Genomic DNA, 15,368 nt, shown 5'->3' with positions numbered 1-15,368 from the left:
AACTGAACCTTGCAAACACACTGAACTAGGGGCTGTAACAAGCACATGAATGAGGAAAGTACTCCTCTGATGAGATGCAGGGATCGCTTACAACACTCTGCACAGACAGACTGAATGGAGGGGACGCCTACCATGCTCAACACTGAGAGAATCAGGCTGCCCTGGAATTAGGGGTGATTTGTTACAGAGCTAACACAAACACAACTAGCTCAGTAAGTATCTGTTCACCACAGTGGCAAAATTCCTCTTTGGTGCAATAGGCCTTGGATCAGACCCATAGGAAGCTGCAGTGAGGCTACCTCGGGACTTCTCTCAACTGGTAATAGCTGAGTGTAGTGCAGTGCATCCAGAAATGAGCTTCCTCTTACAGGCAATGCGAAGCCTCTGGTGGTTTCAGTGTTTCAAACCAGTCACGCAGTTTCAGTAGCCATCAGTACTAAATGACAAGTGACACCCACTTCTGGTGACTGGTGGAGGAGCTGAAGGCCCAGAGAAGTGCAGAGCCCCTTTTAAATCCAAGCACAGCTCCTAATGACAGTGTCTACACTGAAAAAAGAAATGAGGTACTCCCTGATGGAGAAAGTGTTTGGGAAACTGCTAACAGAAAGAGGAACCAATGATACTGGTCCCTCACATGTTTAGGTCACACTGTCTGTCCTCAGCCAGAGGTGACAGGCCCATGTGGCCCCAGCTGGCATGGCAGATGCTGAGCACATCCAAAAGCAGGCAATTAGTAGGTGCTGAGATGAATTTAGAAGCCTAATGCTTGACATTCCCCCTGCACTACAACTAAAAGCAGTGTCCTCCATCTTTTACTGACAGCCCAGTCACCATTTGTGTCCTTCAGGTGGCAGTTTCTCTGTGCCTTCCACTCCTCCTTGCCACTTGTCCCTTTCAAGTGAAGTAAATCAATCAACTAATATAGGCCTAAAAATAGGTCACCTGAGGAATGACAGTGCCTATCTTGCCTATCTGCGCAAAGACCAGTGCTCAGGACAGGTATAGCCATCACCATGATTCACTGCTCATTTTTGCTTACATGCTTTACTTGTTTATTGCAGTCATACATAAAGAATAGAACAAACTTTTCAGATACCAGCTGTGAAATCTCCGCCTGCTTTGTCCTCCTTTTCTGAGGGAGGCCTGAGGGTAAAATACTGGTGTTTCTTCTACCCGTGAGCTGGATCCCTGCCTGCTGTCCCTTTGCCATGGTACCCGAGGTAACCTTGCGGGAGGATCCTGTCCCGCTCAGCAGGTTTTCTCACTTTGGGAGCAGCTAACCAGATCAGCCAAGACCACAATTAAAAACTCTCATAGCTCAGGGAGTACAGCTGACTCATCCGGCTCAGGAACTTGCACTGCCCCCGTAAATACATTACCTGGACAGCTCACCGTCTGCGGCACATCGAGCCTCCCAGGTCCCAGCGGGAGGCGAGTGCCAGCACCCACATCTCACAGACACACCATGGAGGCAGCTGGCAGCCAACAGTCAGGAAAGCATTGGCAAAATCAGAAAATGAGCCTGTGTATTTCTTGTTCCAGCATCCATCCTATGGGGATAATCTTCTACAGCTCAGATTTTAGACAGTATTAAGGGGAACTTGTCCATGTGAGTCGGCCTGGGGGGCTGACTCTCTCATAATGGGGGTCAGCAGCCCCAGGGACAGCCCCACGGTCAGGGGTGTAATTTCAGAGGGAAAGTTCTGTAAGAAAGATAATCCTTATTTGAAGATGGTCACGCGCTGCAGCATGCCTCTTGGATTACCTCTCCAAGCATCAAACACTATCATGTTCTTGGTAAGGCCAGAATCTAGTTTCTAATCCAGAAACATTTTTGGTCATTTTGTTTTTGTAAATTCTGAAGAGTGTTTCATACAATCAAACATTTGCATTGTATTACAGACACAGTTCAAATGCCAACTTCTGTCTGATAAAGACTAAACAGACCTTCGCCCACAGATACTATATAGCTCACTGTAAGTTAGATCCCCAACAGTCTATGCTTGCACGGTACAGCATACTGAAGGGTGTCAACGCCTACCGAGGGCTGTGTATGTGACCAGAAAAGACTCCCTCTCAGTCAAAGAGGAGAACAGTCACTATTAAAACAGCAAATCACTTCTAGATAAAGCTGGTACACTCAGGGAAGAAATACATTCAGAGATAACAGTCAAGGTGGGACTGACAGGCATTTGCATTCCCTAGCATTTTCTTACACTAACAGCGGATAGTTTCAGTTTATTATTTTTAAATCCACCCCTTATCACCTCTTGTTAATTTTTTATCTTTTTCCACTAACTCCCAATTCGCATGACTACACGCTCAGTTCAAGTTTAACTAGTTTCTGTCACACTTGCTTTTCTCATAAAAATGACTAGATGCATTTTTAGCTTGTGCTTCTGCTGTAAGCTTTGGCCTTCGTTCTCAGCACTCCCCCTTCTCTAGCTGCAGCTGGGTTTTGTGACTTTGTTCTTTTCTGCCTGTACTACCCAGAAGGGCTCCTTTGTTTTTCAGATTGCTCAGCACACCGAGCTACCCAGTCACTCCTAATGCACCCACCATGCAAATGCAGCCACCTCTGGAGTGGGCCGTGGAAACTGGAAGAGAAAAAGAAACCCCACACGTAGGAAAATTTTAAGCTATAAACAATGTTCCTCGGATGGAGCTGCACCTGAAATTTTAGGTGGACAAACCCCTGGAACTCATGAAGACAGCTGCAGGACAACGTTCCTCCTCCCATGAGAACTGCTATGAATGTTTCCACGGCTCTGAATGACCAAGACCTTTGCTGTAAAACGCCACCCAAACAACACCACCTCCAGTGACACCCAACCCATGCCCCCTCTTCAAAAGCACTGATTCACCTCTGGCCCAAAATGTTATCAATTACACCCAAGAATCCAGTTCACTATGCAAATACATTGTTCCCATCAACTTCCTCACCAAATATTGCACCATCCTATTACTACCAGCTTCCAAGGACCTAACAAGGCTTAAGGGAAATGAAATACAGGCAATGAGAAGCCACCAAACCACTCTGCTTCAGGCAAATTTTGGACAACCACCCACTAGTTATTCTTTGTCAGATAAGACTAGGCAAATGGTACCACATCAAGTTGTGCCTATGAAGCGCTGATGTACAGTGCTTCACCCAAAACTCTCAGAACTGGGTTAAAGCTGCACCTTGCCCTCAAAGATCTGTTTGGCTGATACACAGAACCAGCTAAGGCCCTGCTTTGAGAAAAAGGTTGGAGCAGACGATCCCCGTGGATCTCTTTCAACCTATTCTATGAACTGTTTGAAGACCAAAGCAACAGTGGATTGAGGGGCTGGAAGGAAATGTGCCAAAATAAAACCAGAAGGCTAATAAACTGACAGCTCCTTTCCTCAAAGCTACTATCCTACCATTGCTTATTCCTGCTCTGTAGCGATCTCACTGCGGTTATCAGCAATGGTTCAGAGCAAAGAAGCCTGTCACTGGAGCAACCCACTCTCATCGCTTCCACCTAGAGTATATTGATGGGTCAGTCTGAAAGGAAACCAGCACTACTACTCCTCCTTACCTTCCACTATGAGCCACACTTGCTGTGATTCTTCCTTCTTGCCCCCGTTCTCAACCTGGCACCAGTACTTCCCAGAATCTGTCCGCTCGACGGATTTCAGGCTGAAAAAAGTCAAAAGCCATATCGATATTTTATGTGGATAAAGCACGTTTTTGCCCCAAAGGACCCTCTAGAATTTGGCAAACCAGATGCACGGGCAGCACCCACGGAAATGCAGCCAGCTCTGGGGAGGAGGGCAACAGCCAGCACAAAGCACGTGGAAAACCAGTGGAGAAAGGAGGCTCCTCCCTAGAGTGGATGGAAGGATCCTCAGCTCAGCAGACAGCCTCTCTCTGAAATATCCTTGCAGGAAACCTGTAATTTGTGCCCTTTGAGAACTGCAAGGGGTCAGTCCTCTCCTTGACCCTGAGTCGTGACTACCAACTCTCTGAGAGTGACAGCTTGGTCTACAGTGCCTGAGCTAGTGGGAAACTCCAAATTACACGCCTCCAACGAGCCCAACTGTTCTGCCTCAGTTAGGTGCCTGGACAGTCTCCTATGGGAAAATACATCACTTCACTGCACCCAGTGTTATTCTTATCCTAAAGCATTTCACACTGCAAACCAACTTGGGGCTCTCATTTTGTGTTTTCAAAGAGGTTACACTGGCCTACTACAGTACAGGACCTCAGCCTACAAACGTTTCTACGTTGTCCCTTGCTCAGCAACAACTCTCCTTCTGAAAGGACGCATCCAAGCAGGGAGAAGCAGCCATAGCGACTGAGCAGTTCACAGGATAAATTCTGCTCCTCATTCCACCACTGGATATCTGCAGCATCTCAGCTACCTCTAACGTGAAGATAGTGTAGTGAGTAAGGGAGAATTTGGTCCCAAAGCTACTAGCTCTCAGCTACCAAACGCACCAGCGTGACTCTGAGTGCCCACCAATGTACCAATGTCTACTGCACCCTCGGGATGAGCTGCCATGTCTACTGCTGTGCAGGGATCCTCAGCAGATCTGATGCCCACTTTCCTAACACTAGCAGTCCTTCTTGGGGAAGGATGTCTCAAGACAGAAGACTGAAAAGGGAGAGTGTTTGCTGAAATGCACACAATGGTCCCGCTACAGCCTGATTTTCAGAGCTGTACCTTCACCTGGAAGCAGCTGTCCTGCCCATCCAGCCACACGTTCTGAAACACAGTGATCGTAGAGAGTCACGCAGTGTGTGGGAGAAATGACTGCTTCAGTAGGAGAAAAGGAGAGAAACACGGAGACATCTGGATTTAGCACCCTAACTTAGCCCTGGGGCTGCAGAAAATTCTCAGCAGAAAAAAGCAAGATGTGAGAAAAGATCAGATTGACAGAGGCAAAGCAGAACAGGAGGAAGTAAATGGTATAGATTCAAGACAAACTGTTTCCATAACATAATGTTACGCAACAGTTTCACTAGGCATGGAGTTTTTTACGATCAGAACATTTATTTACAGGCAAATCACAGAAATTTTTAGTGGCTGGAACTGGAGACTTCATGTAATGCCACACCAAGAGACCTAAGAGGAGAAGAAGCCTCAGCTCAGAAGATTGATTCTCAGTCGGCCAACCGTTTTGAGCCCTCAGAGTTATGGCTTGCTTGGACAAGCTCTCTTTATGTACAGAAAAAGTGCCAGAGGAAAGGCTTGGATCCAGCTTTACTCACTTCCAGAACTCACCAACATCCACCTTCTGCTGCATTAAGCACGCAGAGAGCTGCCCTGCAGAAGGGAGTTCTTGAGCCTCTGAGCAGGGCAGTCACGGTATCGTGTGGAGTAAATGTATTAGGAAAACCTCTGCAAAATAACTCAGGGAAGGTTCAGATGCCAAACACTCTTCCTCGAAGACAGAAAGCAGATGGAGCCCTGGGAGTCTCCTTTCAATGAGCAAGCCTCACCCCTCAGGCAGACTGACAGCTCGAGAGAGAGAAAGAGAACAGAGCACAAGAGAGAGAACCTGTAAGTCAGGCGTTAGTCTTCCAGCTGCATAGCAGAGCAAGATGAACAAACAAGCCAAGAACATCCTTTCACCTCGAAGTCATGTCTCAAGCAGCACGAGTGTTAGCAAAGCATCTGTCAGCACAGTGGTCAGGAAACCAGTAGGGTTCCAGCGCATCATCTCAGGTCTCAGTGGCTTCAGTTCTGCTCTCAGTTATGCCCTTGCCATACGCTGAACTGCAGACCGAAGGACCCTGCTCACCGAGGTCACTGCAGTCACACAGCTATAGCTGACAGCAGAAAACTGCAATAGTTTCCGTGATATTCTTCGTTCTCCACATCTGGTATACCTGAGGAAGCCGATCCAGTGATCTTCATCTACTGGAATGTACACCTGGTCTACGCTTTGCACCACTGCTCCGTCCTTGATCCACAACATCTCGGGATCTTCCATTCCCTCCAGGCTGCAATTTAGTTTGACGGGTTGACCCTGGGACACCTTTAATTTGATTGGAGATCCCGTAAACTTCATACCTAAAAGAAAAATACTACTCCTCCCCACCCCCAGAAAAAGGGGGGTTGGAGTACAGCAAATTACTCCAAGTTGGTGCTCTGGAATTACGTACCCTACCAGAACGCTCTGCAAATAGGGCAGTGGTCTTGCCCCTGCTCGGCAAGAGCCGAAGGCACCAAGATCACCACGGCAGAAAGAGGTGGTGCTCAGCCTGCACATGGGGCTGCTCCCAGCTCCGCTTGCTCAGCACATGGTAATGCTGCTGGGCAGAACTGGCCCAAACGGCCAGAGTTTGGCCATGCCTGCGGTCCGGCTGCATTGAGCACATTCTCACTGCAGCACCACACCTCCCTCTTCTCCCCTGGCTTTCATTTCAGCTACAGAGCTCCTGTGCTGCTAAGAAAGCATCTTGCTTCCTCCATTGTACACATTTGAAAAGAGCTGGGACACAAGAAAGACTCAATTATGTCACGTTATTCAGCGTACACAGTTCCCCCGCATTACAGGAAGCCTCCCTGCCATTTACAAGATCTGTGAAAGCAAAGCCTGCTTTCCAGCACACCTCACCGTGGAGCAGGGATTTGCCACACCATGAGGGCAGGCGTGTGCTCCAGCAGCCTCCCCAGTCTCTGGGCCCGGCTGAAGGCCCACTTTGTGCTCGGGTCATGGAGCTGCGGCCCCAAAGCAGCGGGACCAGCGCCAGTGGAGCTGCTCACAGCCACGCTGCCACAGAAGCAATCAGCATCTGGCCCAGAGCAGCGTGTGTGGGTGGGTGGGTGGGGAGTGCTTCCCTCAAGCAGAGCGCATCTATGGAATGTGTTACCATGAGAGAGCATGGAAGCCAGCTGGAGGAGCACGTTTAAGAAAGACGGCAAATAAAAGAGGAACCAGAGGATCAAAGGAGACCGTGGGAAAGCAGGAATGTGGAAAATAAATGTGAAGCTGGTTTTGTTAGGGAGAGTGGCCATTTCCTATGCGGTGGCACAGGACTGACAGATCAGAACAGGTCTAGCCCAGCCCAATATTATGTCCTGAGAGTGGCTTCCGCATCCTTCAGGAAAAAAAAACAAAAACAAACCCCAGCAACACCATCCCACCACTCCCCCGCTCTGGTGCAGCCACGTATCGCCATGCATTACGGGCACTGGCAGCCGGCCTCTTGCAGGACGCCTCACTGCCCTACAGAGCACTGCTGAGCCGGCAGCCCTGCTACTCTGCAACTCCATCACACCCAAAGGTGACCGAACACAGAGGTGCACTGCGTGCCACTCCTCCCCAGCCCCGCACCTCCTGCAGCAGCAGGGAAAGCGCGCAGCCCAACGCCCCAAGCAGCCCTTAATGTGAGGAGCAGGATGTCCTCCCAAGGAGCCCCGTCAGCTGCTAACAGCTGTTGCCAGCACGCCGCGTTTTTGCCTACCTGCTGCTGTTAATTCAGCAAATCGACAAAAAGCACAGCAAAACTGGTAAGCTAGCTTTAGGTTAGGCACTGCAGCTGGTTTGCAGGGCTAAGGATTTAATCACCTTGGGTGAGGATGATCTAATCTCGCATTACTTAACTCATCTGTAACACAAATTGCATATCTCCGTGCGTGCCAGAAAGCAGCCTCCCTGCCACCGATCAGTGCTGGAGCAAAACAGGAAAGCTGAAAGCTGCACAGCAGCTCTCTGTGCCACAGCAAACCAGCGCGGGCAGGAGGCAGGAGGCTGAGCGCACAGACACCGACAAGCGCTCTCAGCTCAGGTGCCTCAAAGGAGAAGCAAACTACCCGGCCTTCCCCAGCCAGCTCTGCTGAAGAGTTAGCCACAAATTAAACAAGGAAGCGTCATTAGAGACCCTCTGTGGTTTCAGTTCTCATACAAATTAATGCCAGAAGAAATTAATATACAGTGTGAGCATTCAGCCCAAGTTGTAATTCTCCACGTCACCTAAGCATAATAAGCCCTCTGTCAAAACCAACTGAAATGAAGAAATATAGGTCAGGGTCTTTTAGTAAATTCACAAGTTTTTGACAAATTGCAGCCTTATCTGCGGCACCTTTCCTGCGGGTATTGGGAGGAAGCACAAAGGTGATCAAGGTGGATTTTAATTTCCCCCCCCTTTCCTCCTTCTACTCTCCCACTCATGCCTTCTCATCCGACAGCACTCCAGCAGCGCGGGCAACAACCTCACCCCGGTGGGCTCCTCCGAGCCGACCTGCACCAGCGGCACCCTCTGCAGCGTGCAGGGCTGCTTGAAACTAAATTATGTCACATTCCTCGCCAACCAGTTGTCAGACAGAACTGACAGCGAAAGAACACACCGGTTGTCAAAATATGCAGCAGATCTGCTTTGGTTGGTTTTTCAAAAAAAAAAAAAAAACATACAAAAAAACTTCTGACACAGCTGGATCTTTCGATGGCTGGGAACAGAAGTACGGTCTGGTGAAGTTATCTCTGGAGTGAGGGGGACATGGCCGCTGCCCGTGCGCGTTGCGGGGAGGTTCCCGGGCCCCGCCGTGCCCCGCCGCTCCGGGTGGCCGCTGTCCGTCCCGTCCCGCCCCGTCCCGCCGCGGCACCGCCGCTCCCTCACCCCGCCGCCTCCCGCCCGTCGCGCACCGAGCGGCCACGGAGGTGAAACTTCGGAAAACCAGTTCAGAAGAAACACCAACAAAAGCCGCCCGGGAACTCCTCGAGCCCGGCTTTCCTCAGGGGAGACCCGAGCGAGGCAAGCGCCGGAGCGACGTCTCCGCCGGCCCCTGAGGCTTTCCGCGCCCGCCGCCAAGCGCGGCCCCGCGGGCGCGCCGACCCCCGGCCACCTGTGGCGGCGTCAGCCCCGTGCCCCCGCCGGGCTGTCAGCGCCTCACCTGCCGCCACGGCGCCGTCCCGGAGCGCCGCAGCCCACAGTCCCAGCAAGAGGAGCCGCGGCAGCGCCATGCTCCGCCTCAGCTCCATCGCTCTCGCACCACCATCCTCCCCCGGCTCCTCGGCTCCGCCGGGCAGCCCCGGAAGGCTGCGGGAACGCTCCAAGTTCCGCGGCTGCTCCGGCCGGGGCAGCGGCGCTCCGGGAAAGATGCGGTGCGGTGCCGCCGCCGCCGGGCGCTCAGTGCCGGGCGCTCTCCCCCTATCGGCGCGCGGCCGCGCGGCGCCTCCTCCCGGGCCGGGCCCGGCCCCCCGCCACCGCCTTCTCCGCCAGGAAATGGCGCTTTCAGGCGGTCACCGCGCGCTGTGCTCCCCCTCTGACATCACGGCATGAATATGCATGAGCGGCCCCCGGAGCGGAAAATCACCGCCCCGCCGCCGCCGCTAGCGGTCTCTCCCAGCCCGGCCCGGGGGCCGCCTGGTTCCCGCAGCAGCACCAAAGGGCTGGTACACGCGGAGGGAGGCCGCTTCCCTCCGGGCCCCATGTGGGAGCAGAGGGCGGCGTGGCTCGGGAGGCCCCCTCGAAGGGCAGAGGGGCTGGGGGATCGGCTTTCCACAACCGAGGCTCTGGTGGGGTCCGCAGATCTCAGGGCATGGCTGTGCCATCCCACCCCAGCTCCATCTTTCCTGCAGGGATGTGCAGCCTCGGCCTCTTTCCTGCTGGTGCGAGGGCAAGGAGAGGGCTGAGGACATCTGCACTCTCAAAGTTACCCACACGGTGTGGGGAAAGTCATTGACAAAACAAAATCAGGCACTGTCTTTTCATAGGGATGATGGTGAGAATCTAAGTTTAAAGACGCCGTAAGGAGCACAGTCATTACAGTGCAGCGTTCAGCTCCATAGTAGCAACTACAGCACTTACCTGGTGGCCATGCAACTCTCTGTGCCCCTGTGAGCCGCACTGGGCCCGACATGGAGTGTGACCCTGCTGGGGCTGGTGGAGAAGGGACGGAGGGAAGGGAGCGTGTGTGCCAGGAGGGAAGGCCTCGTAACATGACAGTGGGAAGGCCTTGATGTGTGACACGGGCCAGGCCCTGGGCTAGTATTAGGCGGCGAGGCTTTGCTGGAAGCAGAGGAACAATTGGAATTGTCAGTAGCAGGGGATCTGGCTTCAGCGTGTCTGAGAAGGGCTTTATGTCAACAGGAAGAGCTGCATGAAAATTGGACCAAGATCCGGCATGTGCTGCCAGTTGGAGTGCAAACTGCTGTGGGAAAACTTGCAGAGGAGTTCAATATTGCTGTGCAGAATCAAAGGAGCTGGTGATTCCGAAATGCTTTTAGGAACTGAAGACAAATACTCTCTCCTGGCTGCTGGTGTTGCTGCATTAATCTGTGTGGCGTTGTTCTACAGGTCGTGACACTGGTGACAGTGCTGCTGTGCTAAGGCAAAGGACACAGCACTGAGGCACGCAGGCGGCCTCAGTGCCCTCCTCCTTACTTCTGCTGTGGGAACAGATCTACCACATCTGGAAGCTGCAGCAGTGAGTGACAACAATGCGATGCCCGAGGGCGTCAGGAGCAGCCATGTGCTGTGGCCAGGAGCCCAGGGGTGGCTGCTCAGGTGCTCCGTGCACAGGCCCTTTGCTGAAGCCAGCTGGTTCAAGGCCAGCTCAGAGCTGCTCCCAGCTTTCCAGTCACCCCCACCAGTAGCTATGGTGTGTTACAGGAGGGAGGTCTACGTGGGGCTGTTTACGCCTTAGGGAATAGTTCTCAAATAAGTGCCCCAAAGCTGGGCCTGATCACGAGCAGCAAGGAAGTAAAAACCCTCTGGGCTTCTCAGCCTCTGACAAGGACACAGCCTGAGAGCTGCTGGATATTGCAGCAGCTTTTGAGCACGCTACAAAGGTTAAACTTGGCATAAACTGTCTCCTTTCTCTGCCCAGCCCATCATAATAATGGGATTGCCAGAGCTTGTTCACGTCGGATAATAACACTGTTTGACGTGGCCCCTTCTGAGGACCCAAATATAACACTCAGTCTTGAAATACACATCGGACCAAGTGGGCCATGCCAAGGCATGGGAATGGCACTAAAAGTTGCAGGTAGCTGCAGCAGCTCCGCAGCTTGCCTCTGTGCCTGAGCCTGCTGTAACTGATTTTCTGCCGCTCATTTATCTGATCTGCATCTGAACTCTGTTCCTTTTTAATTTATGTTATTCTACCATCTCTTCCTTTCTTTCTCATCTTCCTCCCTAACACCTCCTTCAGTCAGAAGCAGTGTTGAAATATTCCAGCCTCTCTCTATTTCTTGAGGCTTCAGCCTCCTCCAGCTCTCAGATCTTCCATATGTGCTGGTTTAAACTTTCTGTGTGAGTGAAGACAAGAGGAGGGAACCCTACGCAAGAGTTGCCTTTACTCCAGTAAACCAGAGATGAATCAGCCTGGAGGTCGGATCTGATCCTATCCTTATCCCAGGCTCTCAGCTCTGCCAGGAGTGGCATGACATGGATAGGGATCGGGAGTGGGCCATTGTGGGGTGGGTCTAAGTTTTGATTGTGTTTTTCCTAAGTTTTATTTCTATCCACTTCAGGATTTTGGCCCTGGTCCAACAATAATCATTACCCTAAGCCCAAACCTGGTTCTTCCTCATGTCTAGAACGGTTATTCTTTTTTAGAGGTGACAAACTAACACATCCTATGTGTTACATATCTTTTACAATAAATGCCAAGCTGTCAGAATGAAAATGTCACATAAATCATACATACAGTGTTTACTTTAAAAAAGATTGACTCATACAGATTTAAACTACCCTCCTGATGGTGCCATCCTCCGCAGCAGGTTAGCCAGGTACTGCCCATGTGAAAGCAACGTCTCTGTTTCCAGAGTTGAAATAAACAGTGCATCAAAACAATCATCAAACCAAAACAAAATGTATTTAACATAGTGCAACAGTCAATGCCATAAGAAATCACCATATGCAGAGTTACATATAATCTTCACATACTAATATGACTTCATAAATCTCATATTACACGAAGATACACACAGAACTGACTGGGGAGGAAGCATTTGTTGCTAGCCCCTCTGAGGGCTCGGCTTCTGACCTATCTGCCATAGGGAGGCACAACACCTTGGTTTTGGTAGTTACTGTATTGCGATTGTATTCTGTTCTCCTGCAAGTTGGTGCCCACCTCAGCTACCCACCTGATGAAATATTGCAGAGCTTGCTCAGCACATGGCAGGATTGGCACCTGTTGAGGCCCTGGGGGTCCTGAGCATGGCCAGAAGCCCTGGGCTGGTCCCTGGCTCTTGGAAGCACCGGCCACCTCCTGTGGGTGACATAGCCAGGATGATCTCACACCTTACTGGAGGCTCACAGAGCGCCTTGCAGGAAGAGCCTTCAGACCATCGGTGGGTGGGCTGTAGTGGATTAACACCTTTCCCTCCCTGGCCTCTCTCCTCCTTGCCAGCCCCTGCAGCTCTGAGCAAGTGGTGGGAATGAAATAACCACAAACCAGATCTACAGTCTTAAAAACAGTGGCACTAGCAGGGCACTGATCTACATTACGGCTCTTAATGATTGCTAACACTGGTGGAGCTGAAGGAGGTTAACTACGCCTGGAAATGCAGCAGCATCTGCTGCAGGCCAGGCAGGGCATGGTTAGCAAAAGGCATGCTTTTTGCTTTGTTCGTGTATCTCACTGCTCTGTGGTGAAAGTCCTCAGTGCTTCTCAGGGGCTGATGCTGTGGCTGTGTCAGTGGACACTGAAATTTGTGCTGCAAATACCTTATTTTTGGGCAACAGAAGCCAATTACAGGCTGAAAGACATCCTCACAGACAAAACCCCAGAAAGGTGCAATGAGAAATTGGAAAGCAGAGGTGAGAAAACCAAAAAAGGAAGATGAGAAGAGAGAGGAGGAAGTATAAAAAAGGAGACAATAAATGAAAGAAGAGGCAAAAAGACTGGCAGAAATAATTTTTTAAAAAGCCTTTTTTGGGGTTTGCAGCAGGTGACTCAGAGCCTGCAGATCTGAATTCTCTTTCTGACTTGACACTGACTGGCTGCAGGCCTTTCAGCATCTCACTTGGCCTCGCTGTCTCCTGAGTTTCCTACTTTGCAGGGCAAATGCACTGCAAAACACAGGCTTTTTAAATCCTCCCATGGAAACAGCTGTCAAATACTGACTGAAATGTAAAAGAAAGAGCAGGATGGGAGGAGTGGCAGAGACTCAAGAAACAAAGTAACAGTGAGGAGTAAAACGCCAAGAGGAAGGGGAAAAATGAACAGGGAGACCAACAGGAGGAGGGAGAGAAGCTTTGGAAATGAGGTTGGCCACTTGTCAGGGTGACCGTATCCTCGTGCAGTGTCAGGAAAAAGAACTGAAATCTGAAGCTTGTCCTGCTGACAACTGTAGGCTGGTGGCATCTCTGCAAGCACAGCAGTGAAGTTGTTCCAGAGCTGAGGAGCTGAGAAACCATGGGAGCCCATCACAGAGATGTTTCTAAACAGGAGGAGCGTCTGACATAGAAGTGCTGTCCATCGTGCCCTTCCGGCCTATGCACAATCAAGACAGGGAAGAAGCGGGCATCGTGGTAGGTAGGGGGGTTCTCGTTGACAGCCAGCTGGCTGGAGTAGGAGCAGCACTGCTCATCGTGGCAGCCCCGCTCAGCAATGCTGCTGCTGCGGCTCCGCCAGAGGCCTGTCCTGTGGGAGCCATGGACGCGGCAGAGGGAGAAGCGGCTGGTGTTGAGGGACAGGCGGGAATTGCCACTGCAGCTGTGGAAAGCATGGCGTGAGAAGATGGAGGAGGTGCTGGAGGCGCGGTTGCAGCGCTCACAGCCGTGGGCCACCTCACTGTACCGACACACCGTGTAGCTGTTGTACGCTGGGGAGTCAGCCAGGTCCATTAGCATCGCCTCCGAGTAGCTGGGGATCAGCTGCCGGTTGGTGCAGATGTGCCACTCCAGCTCAGTGCTGTCCTGCGTAGCATCCCGGGGCATGCGGTAACGGTAGACGGGCTCCTCCGTTGTGGTGGGTGCTGTGTATTCCAGGCCCAGAAGCTTCTCCACGTGGTAATGGACGTATGCAGTCCGATACTCTATGAGTACCCTGAGAGGCCACGAGATCATCAGGATGGCTGCCACCCAGAAAGCATAGTGGGACACATACCATGGGAGGTGATCTGGGTCCCCGTAGGCCATCATAAGCTCTTTGAAGTCCACATTTTTGAGCTGCATGCCTTCCCTCACCTCCATATAGTCGTCCAGCCCCTCGATCTCTGTGAAGAAGTGAGCCCTCTGTGTCAGGTAAGAGTTCTCAGACTCGATGTTGGCAAAGCTGAAGCATTTGGTGAACCTCAGCTTGGTGGCTGTGTAGCTCTCCAGGCCCAGGAGCTCCTTGGAGATGTCCTTGTATCCACAGTGAGAGTAGTCAAACTCAGCTTCAGCCACATGAGTGTTGACTCTCTCGTGGTAGACTTGGGTGGTGGTGTAGGCATCACCATTGCGGTACCGGGTTACCTGCCGCGTTCGCCGTACAAAGTGGTAGCTGATGGCCTTCCACCAGATGCACGGAGTGGCTTGCTGCATGCGGTTGATACATTCATAGACACTGTCCACATCAGCCTTGTACTGTAGCTCTCTCTTGACGTGGCAGTGCCAGCACTCCACCAGGTACACCACGTACAACATGGAAAGGAAGGCCAGTGGGATGTAGACATAGCCATCCGAGCAGGGACTGTCATGGTAGATCATGGACTTGCCCTTGAAGGAGCTGTCGAAGCTGAGCTTGGTGACTCGGGCCAGCTGACACCAGGCCACTGCTCCCAGGCAACCGTACATGAGGATGGACAGGAGGAGGCATTTCCAGTGTGACTCTCTGCACATGCAGGCACTCAGGGACTGCTTCACGGGGCGTTGCTTCAAATCACACCAGCAGGGATAAAGGGAGAAAGACAAAGAGAGGAACCTGTCAGTCACGCTGCTTTACATAGTACACATGGTGCCTTTTGCTCTCCAGATTGGGTTTGCTCTTGACTGCCTGAGGATGGGGACACCACCCTACTTCATAGAAATGGGAATATTAACTATTTTGCCAGAAACATTGTGCCAGGGACAGAGGTCTCTGGACAAAACCCCTTCCTTGCTTCCCCCAGCTCCCAGGAGGGAAGTCCTTCATGTGGCAGTGCCCACATCCAGGTCAGGTGGGCATCTCGACAAGGGTGAGATGGGTCCTCAGATTCTGTACCCTGCAAGGAGCCAGCTCCCATCCCCATCTACACACCTTCCTACAGGGCCAAGAAGGTTTTGGAGCAGGGCTGTCGGCTTCCACCTATACTTTGGGGGGTTTTCACACCATGCTGCTGGGGAACCAGGGAACAGTGTCCTTTGTGTGGGGCCACGGCACCATGGGTTGCACTGATGCAGGGCTCCAGTGCCTGGAAGAGCTGGAACTGCTGACTGAGTCAGAGCTGACTCAGCCCCAGCCCTGAAACCTACTGGGTGA

The 15,368-nt window shown here is 51.8% G+C and overlaps 2 protein-coding genes across 7 annotated transcripts in view; both read right to left on the bottom strand.

Annotated features, from left to right (window-relative positions):
• The window catches only part of TYRO3 (TYRO3 protein tyrosine kinase), a 39,606-nt gene extending 30,455 nt beyond the window's left edge, over positions 1–9,151 (bottom strand). The window contains exons 1-3 of one of the 3 annotated variants that reach the window (XM_021401980.1): positions 8,868–9,151; positions 5,861–6,044; positions 3,564–3,664 (exon numbers count right to left, since the gene is read on the bottom strand). In XM_021401980.1, coding sequence (XP_021257655.1) covers positions 3,564–3,664; positions 5,861–6,044; positions 8,868–8,955 — 373 coding nt within the window. In that variant the 5' untranslated portion in view covers positions 8,956–9,151. Of the gene's footprint in view, positions 1–3,563; positions 3,665–5,860; positions 6,065–8,867 lie in introns of all 3 variants that reach the window. The other 2 variants (XM_021401982.1, XM_021401981.1) reach the window with 2 other exon arrangements.
• Positions 11,777–15,368, bottom strand: part of LOC110401182 (transmembrane protein 151B-like) — a 32,405-nt gene continuing 28,813 nt past the window's right edge. For 3 of the 4 annotated variants that reach the window (XM_021401984.1, XM_021401985.1, XM_021401983.1), the window contains one exon: positions 11,777–14,782. In XM_021401984.1, coding sequence (XP_021257659.1) covers positions 13,352–14,782 — 1,431 coding nt within the window. In that variant the 3' untranslated portion in view covers positions 11,777–13,351. The remainder of the gene's footprint in view (positions 14,783–15,368) is intronic. The other variant, XR_002440301.1, reaches the window with a different exon arrangement.

Source organism: Numida meleagris, chromosome 6, assembly GCF_002078875.1.
Source record: "Numida meleagris isolate 19003 breed g44 Domestic line chromosome 6, NumMel1.0, whole genome shotgun sequence".
NCBI classification, from domain to species: Eukaryota; Metazoa; Chordata; class Aves; order Galliformes; family Numididae; genus Numida; species Numida meleagris.
The sequence above is the reverse complement of the archived record's forward strand: the minus strand, read 5'-3'. Positions and strand labels throughout refer to the sequence as shown.